General features: G+C 39.1%; 2 protein-coding genes across 2 annotated transcripts; both read right to left on the reverse strand.

The window, feature by feature from the left end:
* Positions 1–470: 470 nt before the first annotated feature.
* Positions 471–8,358, reverse strand: pstpip1a (proline-serine-threonine phosphatase interacting protein 1a). The gene is made up of 15 exons (XM_083916272.1): positions 8,230–8,358; positions 6,905–7,005; positions 6,734–6,808; positions 6,564–6,598; positions 6,377–6,483; positions 6,235–6,297; positions 5,620–5,724; positions 4,616–4,661; positions 4,284–4,363; positions 3,747–3,845; positions 3,548–3,644; positions 3,282–3,366; positions 2,333–2,409; positions 1,754–1,851; positions 471–1,669 (listed from the first exon to the last, which is right to left on the reverse strand). Exons 1-15 carry the CDS (start codon positions 8,257–8,259, stop codon positions 1,538–1,540), a joined length of 1,230 nt encoding a protein of 409 aa, XP_083772398.1. The 5' UTR covers positions 8,260–8,358; the 3' UTR covers positions 471–1,537.
* Positions 8,359–8,909: 551 nt separating this feature from the next.
* Positions 8,910–10,550, reverse strand: rcn2 (reticulocalbin 2; the record flags this gene model as incomplete). The annotated part of the gene is made up of 7 exons (XM_083916273.1): positions 8,910–9,076; positions 9,250–9,389; positions 9,497–9,590; positions 9,714–9,827; positions 9,920–10,116; positions 10,199–10,301; positions 10,410–10,550. 7 exons carry the CDS (start codon positions 10,548–10,550, stop codon positions 8,942–8,944), a joined length of 924 nt encoding a protein of 307 aa, XP_083772399.1. The 3' UTR covers positions 8,910–8,941.
* Positions 10,551–12,265: the final 1,715 nt, after the last annotated feature.

Raw genomic sequence — 12,265 nt, forward strand, 5'->3', positions numbered from 1 at the left:
TCAGTCGGATGCTTTGGTCTGTGTCTAATATGTTTGTAGCTTTACATACTCGAGCTTTGTTCTGGGTTCCCATGGACTCAAAATATAACATGCATATTATAGTTCTTACTAGCATCACTAGATGTAGTTGTATCTGCTTTTGGAACATCTTCTGACCACCAAAACAACAACTGTGGAATGAACGTTAGAGTTAATAATGTATCACCTGTTGCAGAGAAACCAGATATCCAAAGCGGGCATACTGCTCAGTCACATTACCCGAGAATAGTGCCGGATACATTTCAGCTACTTTGTTTGGATTGTTCTGGTCCTCTTGAAGAGTGAGAAATCATTAAACATCATTAGCAGGGGCAATAAACAGTGTTGGCCATGTGTAAAGAATTAAATAAATACAAGTAGTTATGAATTATTTTTTTTTTACCTTTTAGAATAGAAAAAACAACTACACTTATGTATTACAATGTATTTTCTACATTTTATTGTAACAATTATTTACAGGCCAACAACAAAAATCAAACATTCTGGACATTTAACATTATTAAACATTAAGGACCCCACATATACAAGAATACCACAGTTTATGAATAAACTTAGGGCAGTGACCTTGTGCAACAGATCACTTAATCTTCCAGCTGTCATTGGTATGAGGAGCACTCAACACACTCAACACACCAGCAGTAAAGTCAAAGTATTATGTGCCATATCATAAATAGTTCACCATTCTACACTGTCTCATGCTACAGTGTGTGACAGTCTCGTTCGTTAGGATTGTAATGTGATCAAAAAGGGTCTTCCAAATTATTCTGATGGCATGAGGTTTTGTAAAGAAACAAGAGGAGCCCTGTGTAAACTGGAAGTCTCTTCCCTCCCATGGTCACTAGGGATGTAACGACAATGATCTCACGAGTCGATACGATTCACAATACTGTGTTTACGATACGGCTTTCCGACAATTTGTGTTTTAACAAAATGAGATTAAAGACAAATTATGAATGAAATGGATCCATTTGTTTTATATCTACAAACTGAATGCAATTATTATTGTTTCTAAGTTAGGGTATAAACTGCAAATAGTGCTTATTTCCTTTTCTTTCTTAAAGTAAAACTGGACATACAGTATATATATTTTAAATAACAAAGGCATTAATGGGTATAATAATAATTATAAAAAACAACAACAAACTATGTCTTGGCCTGCGTTTCTAGTTTGGAATGTACATGTTTTTAAGAAATATATACAATTTCAGGCGGAAGCTGAGATCTCTGTACACTGAGTGTGTTTACATGGACATGAATATCGTATATCGTATCATACAGTTTATGATCGGGTTATTGTTGGTCAAATCTCTGCCTGTCTTTTATGATACTATATAGGACAACTCCTAGTCATAGGGGCTTTAATGATGCATGCAACACAAATATGAAAAACGGGTCTAATCAAACTATGAGGTCTTTAGTTTGAAATGACGAGGCATTTGCATAAAATTACATGATGGAATGGAGTAGTCACACAGTCGTACGTGGCTGTCAGATAGTTTCATTCTTTGGCAAGGTAAGAGCCTGGAACCAATCCCGTAAGGCCATTTCTTGTCACCGTCCACCAGCCATCCTCACCTTGATCTATGACTGCCACGGTGTCCCCGACACACACAGAGAGCTCATCGTCCCCCTGAACAAGATCAGAAACAACAGATATATTCCTTAAAATGAACAAGAATTAGACAATTTGAATGTGTCTCAAATAGAAGCTCACCTGTGCCTCATAGTCATACACGGCCTTGTACCCCTCGCTGCTCATCTGGGACCCTTGACATACAGGAATGGAAGCGTATACTCCTTCTGATGTTTCCACTGAAGAGTTTGACAGATTGCAGACATAATCAGCACTGTGAAGCCACTCGTGATTTTCAACTTTTGTCCCAGACCAGGGACTAAGCTGATGTATGGCATCTCATCAGATCTTTGGCAAGTCGAACAACTTATTTGCTTTCAGTGGTGTACAGCTGTGGTTCCCAACCCTCTTTTTTGCCTGATGTACCCCCACAGTGCTGTCAGCTGAACTCCAGGACCCCTTCATCAACACCACCTGTCACGTTCCAAATGTGTTCATTTGAAATGACACTACTGTACAATGATTCCACATTAGCCAAGTGCCCCTTACAGTACAGTACAAGGACCCCTAGTTGTGAATCACTGGTGTAAGGAAAAATATGTACAGTATGTAACTTATTGCTTATATATTGCTAACTTATAGGGATCACGTGGCTTCCACAGTCATATCTGTCATCATTTTGGAAATTGTAATGTTACTTGAATATGTTTGGTTCTATACCAGTAGGTTGTGCAACTTGTTCATTGATGCTCAATTTGGAGCCACTGGAACAGTTCCCCTGCAGAAGATTTGAAAACCTACAGAGCGGGGAAAGTACACACACACACACACACACACACACACACACACACACACACACACACACACACACACACACACACACACACACACACACACACACACACACACACACACACACACACACACACACACACACACACACACACACACACACACACACACACACACACACAAAAAAAAACGTTATGTAATAATAATAATTGTCATCACCTTCTTAATCATTTATTCGGAAACTATGGAAGCCCTGAGAGGCGAGAGAGAGAGAAAATCTGGTGATCCCTTCTTAAAGAAAATATTTTTTTCATCTGTGACACAAGTGGAGAGAATTACAATTTCTCTAAGTTACTTCTTTTTTGGCAACAATTTCCCAGATTAAATGTTTATGGAATTTAGGAAGAGTATCCTGTCCCAAAACGTGTTTCACCTGTTCGTACAGCTGCAGTAGCAAAAAAGAAAAAAAAACAACCAAAAAAACTGATTTTGAAGCAGAGTGAGACCTCTTCCTGCAGCTCTTCCTCTCCACTCTTTTTCCTCAGCCAACAGGAATGCTCTGTTTAAAATGACCTGTGATCCTGCCAGGAGCTAGATTGCCTAAAGCCTGGAAACAGAGCCAAGAGGAGGTGCATATGTCCAGTTTTCTTTCAGAACACAGATATAATATGATGAAAGAATATTGTGGGTTATTTTTTTGTTTTGTTTTTTACCTCAAATTAGCTAAAACAAACTGCCTACCCCAGGGTTAAATCCTAAAAGGAGAGAAAACCATTTAGATCTGACTGAAAAAAATGGATCACCAGAAATGTTTTTTCTCACTTTCCTGTCAGGGCTTCCACAGATAACAGTGGGGTTTTCTTTGTGTAATTCCCACCTTTTCATGACTCCTACAAGTCCAGCACTGCCATTTATGCTATCTGTAGGATCCCTATTGTAGTAATTTTGGTATTCAATTGGAGCTGTGGAGGGAACATTGAAATGTTTCAGTGGTGACACCCTGTTAAACACAATAAATCACCTATTTCCAAAGGTGTCAGACGTTCTGTTGTATGTAGCAGTAGCTGAGAGATAATATTAAAATGTCCACCTTGGAACATATTCAAATCCAAATCAGGAAAAAACCACAGGGCATGTGCCAACCTGATGGGGTCGTGCCAGTGCTTTTCATCTCCACAAAGCCGTTGTTGTCTGCGATGATGTCACACTTTTCCAGTGTTTTCCTCACATCCTCGTAACACTGAAGGAGCAGAGTGAGTTTTGCATATAAAGTACAGTATATATTGGAAGGGCTTGCAGAAGATCCGACCCACAAGGACAGTGTAAGAACGGCTGCACACACCTCATCATCTTTCACACTCTGCATTGATAAATGGTTACAGTGCACCCACAAAGCATTCCTTAGTACGCTGAGGCGGTCTTCTTCCTGCTGCTGAAACATCTGCAAAACATCCAGCATGGCCTTTAGTCTCAGTGCAATCTGTCAACTTAAAGGTTCATAGCTGTCATTTGAGTGTTCATTAATGTCATAGTTTGAAATGTCTGTCCTGTTATGTTTCCTGGCTTCTTGAGTGTATTGACCTGTGTTGCAAATTGCCAACTACAACAGAGCTTTTTTTTAAATAGAGATGAATAAAGTAGTAGGTTGCCTCAGCTTTGTTGATGTTATCACATGTAGGAAGAATTGGTTGCCCGGAAACAATTTCACAGATAAGTGACTCACTTTATAGTCTGCTTATAGGAAGTATTGCACATCCTCATTGACAAAACAGGCCTCGGGTATTGCCACTCTTTGTCTAAGTCTGTACATTTTGAAATGCAAGGTAGTGTGTATTGCTCACTTAAAAAATACGGTGACAGGAGAAATGTTATACTTTACCTCACATGTGTTGATGTGTGTTGATTCCCACTCTTGACGAGTCCTGTCAAGGTGTTCAATGTTTGACATGTACTGTTTCTCTAAAGGCAAGTTAAAAAATGAATTGTAAAAAAACAAAACAAGGAAAATCTCATCAGGATTTTCTCTAACACTTTATAAAAGATTGAGGTTTTATTCATATACTGCTTCTAACTCTATTTATGGAATCCTCAATAAAGGGGAAGTACATGTAACCACCATCCTCAAACATTTTTTTTTCTGGTAAACCATAGCGGCTTCCGACATGAAATGGCATAAAACAGCACCTCACTTGACTTATTATCTGTCCTTACCAGCCTCCTCTGCAGCTTCTCGACACTGTTTAGATTTGTTGTTCATCTGAAAAAAGAAAAGCAGACAATGTTACACATTGCCTTGATATCTGTAAACCTGTACTTTCCCCCAGGACAGAAGAAATATAAGAAATGTAGATTATTGCTGAAGTGCTTTGGCAGTCTTTGCAAATTATATTCAGAATCAGAACAGCAACAGCTCATAAATGAACACATTAAATAAGGCAAATACAACTGGATTTCCTAATGTGTCAGTGTTGGGGAGTAACTGTGGAATAACTGCCAACGCTGTTTGAGAAACTCTCTGGTTGCTGACATCAGCAATCCATTTTAAATACAATCATTTGCATGGTAAAGAGCAGGCGAAATATACCTACACTTGATGTTGAATTTATTAATAGCATGTATGTTAATGGGGTGCCCAGTCTCAAAGGCCAGTGACAGTTTTCATAGACAAAAAGAATAAGCAGCACACAATGTCTACAATATGGTTGCTACATTTTCTTCAGTTACAATTACTTCAGTCAGATGTTTGACCTTCATTGTGCAGAATGATGTGTGTGCAGAGTTTTACACTAGAAGACTTATTTCAAATAGATCTGCTTTCGTCAAATCACAACTTGTTACTAGTAAACTAATTACTGTCAAATATGCATCTTACACAAGTGTGATGTGGAGTTGTGAAACCTACAGTGCACGTACTTTGCACTGAGAATGGACCATTCAGTGTAGTATAGGAGACATCTTGTGTCCTGTAGTTGAACTTTTGAAACTAACAACATTTGCATATTCATACATTCTGGATTATTTTTTTTAGGGACTAAGAAGGACGTGATATAATTTCAAGAAAGGAAATTGGATATTTAGTACAAAAAATCATATCTGACACAAATTTTTATTCAAAGCAGAGTAGAGTTTTATACGTCTTAAAACATGTCTGGATGGGGATTTTTTTTTTTTTTTAAAGATAACTTTTAATGAGTCATACCACAGTAATGATTTACCTTCTCGATCTGTTTGGGAGTGGCTGTGGGAGTGTTGCCCATCTTCTCAGCGGTTTGCTCTGCCTCATCTGCCTCCTTGCAGCGCTGCTCATAGGATCTTTTAGACTAGAAGGGAAACAGAACAGAAACCATATGAAACCATAACACCCATGCTTTGTTCATCAGCACTTGACAGGAAAGGGGGGTGGGGTGGCAGGGCAAGATCAGTTAAAAAGGAGGTGTCTCGGCAGGAATAACAAAGTGCATCAAATAAAACCTCACTTCCTTCTTTTAAACAGAGAGAAGTACTGTATGAGCTCAGGCTCCTTAATGTTTCTATCCCCAGTGTGTTGTTGGTTCTTATTTACTTATCATGTGAAATCATCTTCCTCTATTAGCCAACATCTTAAATATATACAGCAATGCTTCTCTGCTGAAGTATTTTCAGAATGCACTTTTCTTGCACATACAAGCAGGATGTAGCTCCACTATAACGGTACCTGAGATGATGTCTACCATATAAAGAGTATAGATACACTCACTGCAACTGAAATAACTGTGAAACTGTAACCAAAAGCCTCCACACACACAAGGTCTAATCATACAGATCATCATGGTACTATGAATTAACCTTACTTCTATTGTTTTCTTGTAAAGGGAGACTTTTGTCTTCTGGACCTTCTCCATGATACCTTCAAACTACGAAGTAAAGAACAACGCGTTACTTGAAAAGAACATCATTCTCTTTAGAAAACATTTCAAGGTTTTTCATTGGTACCTTTTTTCTCTGCTCTTTCTGTCGCTCTCTGAACTGCTCCATTCTCTTCACCTCCTCCTTTAGGAATCCAGAAAGCTCAATGTGCAAGTTTCCTACATTTTCAATTTCTGAAAAACACAAACAGGTAAAAACAAACTGACCTAAGCATGAATGAAGTACAAAGGCACAAAAAAAATGCAGTGCTTACGTGTTTTCATTTCATCAAAAGATTTTCTCAAAGTGCTGTGGAAACAAATAAATGATGAATACATGAGTTTTTGAGCAATGTTTTCTGCAAATCCAATAATGCAAGATGAATGTATTGCTTAGAAAGTTAGACTTAGACATACTGATGATGGGTATATCACACACACCTACCAGATCTCATATAAACCTCCAGCCTTGCGGGCGATTGTGACCAGTTCCTTGCCATATTTCTCCTCTGCTGATGCTCTACAATGACAAAAGAACAACAGAGCTGAACCATGTTGTACTGACGTCAACTGAAACATTCATCAAGTGCAATTCATCGGAAATTCTTGGGCTCACCTCATTTTCAAGAGCTCCTCCATGTCTTTGCATGTCCGCCGGCCATCATTAAGTCTCTGACTGATAGTCTCATACCCAATATTACTGATGAAGTCCACACCCTGGAACCATTAATACCAAACCATAATACTCATTCTTTCAACGATAAGGGAAACATTTCACTGGGAACCCCTGCCTTCGTACAAATCTCACTTAATACACCATTTTGAAAAAAAAATTAAAATACATGTTGTTAATGCAAAAGCTTTTGTGTCCATTGGAATACAATCCTAATGTCTATTTATTGCTCAGTATTTAAACAACTCAGAAGGCCACCTTTAGCTGATTAAATGATACTCAACAGCAAGTTTTACTGATGACTTCTGGAATTTTCCACATAGAGCTTGTGTGGTGGTATCTCATCAAGAATGGAAATTGTTACATGCTGTTGCTGGGGGCAGAAGTACCAACATTCCCTCTTATGAGAAAGCTTTCTTTCTTTGGTGAAATTTGACTAATGTGGAACCAAAAATATCTGTATATTACTTCATTTTGTTACTGGGTTACATGTGACATGAATGGTGATAATAGGGTGAGATTAAAGAGGAAAAGGGAAGCACACAACTTCAAACTGTAAACTGAGGCTACAATACAGTTCAACTAATTGTTGTTTCTGACTGGCCAGTTCCTGATGCGTTGCCTTTGGTAAAAATAATATTTTAATACCTGTCACCCCTAGCAACTGGATACATGAACATTTTAATTTGTGCTCGGCTGCATTGCTGCACACAGGTGCTCCTGTCAGGCTGAATAGGCAGAGTCAGAAGACCAAAAGCTCATACAGCAAGGGAGAAGAGATTAGCCCGGGACAGCCTTGACAATTATACACAATGTTTAGTTTGTGTGACACACCTGGTTTTAGATTAGAAATTGTACACAACCCAGAGATAAAAAAACACAAAAAAAAAACCAATTGCATTGCTTATTAAGACTGTGTATATGAAAACATATATAGATAATGTTTTAATCCAAGCAGCAATTCAGTGAGTTTCAAAATGAGGAAAAGAAATGAAAACAAAGATTACAAACTTAAAGAGAGGGCAGGGTGCTTATCTTCCTATAGTCAAAGATAGGCTACAGTTAACTAAATACATCACCATTGTAGTTTTTGTATAGCAGATACCGCCCAGACATAAATACAGTAGAAGTGGAAAGGTACACAACAGATATTACCTCAAAACTCAGTGAACCCAAATACAACAACACTCAGTAAAAACCTTATGGTCAACTTCAGTACTGAAAATAATCATTAATTAGTAGAGATTAGTAGTGTTACACTAACTCACCCAAAAGGCATCTTTAAATTGTGCTGTCATCTTGCAGTGGTTAAAATAGTCCTTGTTGGAGAATCCAGTAAACTTTAAGCCCCTTTATAACACCCAGCAGTGTAACAAGCTGCTGCAAGTGAAACGGCTCATGACACATTCAGGAAACCAGCCTTCAAACAGCAACACTCACTCACTTACTCATTTGATTTAAATGAGGAAGAGCTGCAACATTTCAGCAGTTACCACAACTGGACTGATACCCGTGTCAGTTCAGTTTTGGCACACGTGAAAGGAAAACTAAGGATACGCAGCTACAGTTCAACAAATCTGTTGCATAAATGTAATCAAAACAATCTCCATTTCCTTAAAAAGTGGTTGCAATCATATTTCCATTTGAATGTCCCTGTTCTTCAGGAGTATGTGCATGTAGAGAGGACAAAATAACAGGAATGTTTTTTTAATAACATAATGCAATCCAATAGAACAGCCCGGCAACACATACAATTTTGTGAAGCTTCTGATGTGGTAATTTAAGAGGCGTGCAACTTGTGTTGGTGATGTAGTAGACTTGTGTGGAAATATATTTCTTCCTGTAATTTTGTCCATGCCATTCAATATTGAAAATTATTGTTATTGTAAATCCCATCACTAATGTTGAAGTCTAACACAGGAAATAAACAACATTACATCTTCATGGAAACATATGAGAAAACAGGAACATAAAAGAAAGTTATAGTTCATCGTGCAGCTGTCGGCCATAGTCTGTCACTTCACTGTTCATGAATATTTCTTGGTTTTTCAAAACTTCAGCCTCTGAGATCTGCCCGTCTCCATCTCGGTCCATTTCCTTGATGAGGTGAAGAGCCTGACATGAGATTTACACAAGGGGGAAAACAATCTGTGAATATGCTGCCACACCATCCTACCAAGCAATAGCTGAAGGAGAATCTACTGTATTTAATCATGTATTAAATCTATATAGTATAGTATCTTGCCAACAACAAAACCTGGGTACACACTGGAACAGTTGAGTCTTACCTCTTCTCTTGCTGAGCCGTAGCTATTAGGCGCAACCCAGCGGAGCTGCTCGTCTCGATTCAACTTGCCATCCTTATCTTGATCATAGAGGTCTTTAAACCGCACTGTTTCTTCAATCTCCCACTGTGAAGGGGAGTCCTCTGATAACAAAATAATGTGTTGCGCAGGGGATGAGAACTGGGCACTGCAGAGGAAACTAACAACAAACAGATCATTCTATGATTTGAAATAATCTCTGTGGTCTTACCATCACCACGTACATCTCCAATAAATTCACTCAGACTGATGAGTCCATCTTTATCTGTGTCATATTCACTCAACACATCTTCAATGGCAAAATCCTATTGGGAAAGAGGCATAAATGATTCAATTTTAGCATGAGATATGAGGGGCACTCTTATAATGGGTGGAAGAATGCATTATCATATCAGGTTTTGCAGGAGTAGGGGCTAAACTAGTCTTACAGCCATGTGATCAACTTCAGATGGGTGGGTGAAGGCAAGGAACTCTGTCACATTAAGCCCGGCTGTGCCATCCACATCGGCAAAGTCAAAGCGCCTCCTCTCCTTCAGGTGGAGCTAATGGAGATATGTGCCTGTGTTGAGGTACTACAGAGAGATCAGGCTGTGGTTTAATGTGATTCTTAACAGGACAATAAAAGTATACCTACGTGTCTGAGAGACTCTTGCTCCGGATCCTCCAGAACAGCATTGTCATCAAAACTAATGAGTTGCTCATGAGCGACCATGTTGTATTCCTCCCATGTGACAAAACCATCTTTGTCGGCGTCAAACTCAGGGAAACGTTCCTTTGCATCATCCAGAGCATATTTTCCGTAGACGTGCTGAATCCATAGTGTGATCTCCTCTGGTGATAAAAACACAGCAGACTATGACCTTTAATCACCTTTGCTTTATTTTTAAAAAAGCTGACGGTGACATTCATTTACCTGCATTCAGCAGATTGTCCGAGTTTGTATCAATCCGCTTCACAATTTCCATCATCTTTTTCCTCTGTTCTGTTGGGCTAAGTTTCTTTATCTCCTCAGTGTCCTAAACGTGCATGAAATAAGTGAAGCGGAGAGTGAGCAGGTGATGAATTAATATTAGGAATTTGGATGAAGAGTGTAAGAGAGAGTAAAAATATAAATATTTAGACACCTCATCTCCCAGCAGGATGTTCATGTCATGTTCAGGGTTGTGCTGCTGGCCAATATAATGATCTTCATGGGGATGTTTAGGAGAGCTTTGGCCAAATCCACACTGAAGCAGCAGCAAAACCAACAATGCAGAGGATGACATCTGTTGAGTAACACAGTTTAAATTAACAGTCAAAGTAAATGAATTGAAAGCAATACAAAGTGGCATTAATTATGACAATAACAAAACAAGAGCTACCACAATGCAACTGTGCGACCTTGTGGCCAGCTGATGGAGGTTCATACAAACAAGGTAAACTTTATGAGCGTCGTCCAGCATGGTGATGAAAAACCTGCGATATCTGTCAGGAACAAGGGCGTATAAGATGCAGAGAGAGGGGGACAGAGAGGGAATAAGCCTGCTAGAAATAGTTTTGTGTTCTCTATACATCTTAATGTGTCCGAGAGAGTGAGTGAGACAGACAGACAGGCAGACAGACAGGCGTACAAGCAGAATATAGGACGAAATCAACAGGCACAGTTGGATAGGGCACACAAGCTAGTAATAAAGTAAAGTAAAGTGTCAAATAATGGAAATGAAAGATGTTGTCATTACCGTGGAAAGTCCTCTGTACAAATGTTGACGCCAGTGTCATTTGCATAGAGGAAACGTGTACTTCCGGTTACACATTTCAAAGTAAACGTTTTGTATCTAGTGTGTGACAACTAAATAATGCTTGTATACCCACGCATGTCTAAGATACCATGCACACAGGGCTGAAAAGAATATGCAAAGGGAAATTAACAACATGTACTCAGTTTATTTTTCCAGTCTTCATTCGAGCAGCAGCATCCTTGTGTGCGGGAAAGGAGCAATAGTGTATAGCAGAACAAAAAAAACAAGATTTTAAATAATCTGGACCGCTTGACTGAAAGACAGAGGAAGCAGGGACCCCCTACTAAAAATACTGTATTAAATTGAGTTGCAATCATATGTTAAACATACATTTGAAAGGCACATTAAATCCTTCAGCTCAATTGTATTCGTGCATGGCTACCTTAGTGGCTACCATGCCTATAACCCAGTAAGCCTATCATCAAGGTTGTGTAATGTATTTATTTATTTTTCACAAATGTATATTTGCTATTAAGATGTTGCATTCATGTTAATGTATATTTTCAGACATATTTTTGAAAAAAAAGAAAAATGGAAAGATTATCGAACAATTTGGCAGACCCCCTGCAGTGACTCTGAGGACCCCCTAAGGGTCCCGGACCTCCTGTTGAAGATCGCTGCTGTAAACCATACAAGGTAACACAAGGTAATGCTGAGATGAGATACAGAAAGACAGTGTGTGTGTGTGTGTGTGTGTGTGTGTGTGTGTGTGTGTGTGTGTGTGTGTGTGTGTGTGTGTGTGTGTGTGTGTGTGTGTGTGTTTGTGTGTGTGTCCCAATTCCATACCTGATCTATCTACATTTCATAGTTTCAGCAGAGGTCTCCTCCCAAGTCCTTTTATTTTGAAGGCTTGTTAAATTCCCTCCCAGTTTCCTGCTGTCTGTAGATGACGCTTGACGCATCACTGAGAAATCAACCAAACGTCCCGCCCGATCAGTATGGTTGCCATGGTAGACAGTTTAAAGTCCCACCCAAAGAAAACACGCCCCTCCCCTTGACCTAAACTACACCGCACCTAATTGGCTGGCGCGTATGTCGGGTCGATATTACGGTAATTTCATTGGATGATCCCACCGCCAGTCAAAAAATATAACCTCGACAGACTTCCTGCTTTTGTTAGGTTGTCCTCACTGTCATGCATTTATCTGACATGTATTTTTTTCATCAACTCTGACAACAAGACAAAACAGTGTCCGTAGACG

Source organism: Echiichthys vipera, assembly GCF_963691815.1.
Source record: "Echiichthys vipera genome assembly, chromosome: 7".
Taxonomy (NCBI): domain Eukaryota; kingdom Metazoa; phylum Chordata; class Actinopteri; order Perciformes; family Trachinidae; genus Echiichthys; species Echiichthys vipera.

What these genes read in the sequence shown, in the direction of transcription:
- pstpip1a (XM_083916272.1), bottom strand. Translation starts at nt 8,259, where the DNA reads ATGACAGCACAATTTAAAGATGCCTTTTGG. An exon ending in GGAGGTTTATATGAGATCTG is followed by an intron (nt 6,599 to 6,733) that starts GTAGGTGTGTGT and finishes TTGTTTCCACAG; the next exon opens with CACTTTGAGAAAATCTTTTG. An exon ending in AGAGTGTGAAAGATGATGAG is followed by an intron (nt 3,645 to 3,746) that starts GTGTGTGCAGCC and finishes CTGCTCCTTCAG; the next exon opens with TGTTACGAGGATGTGAGGAA.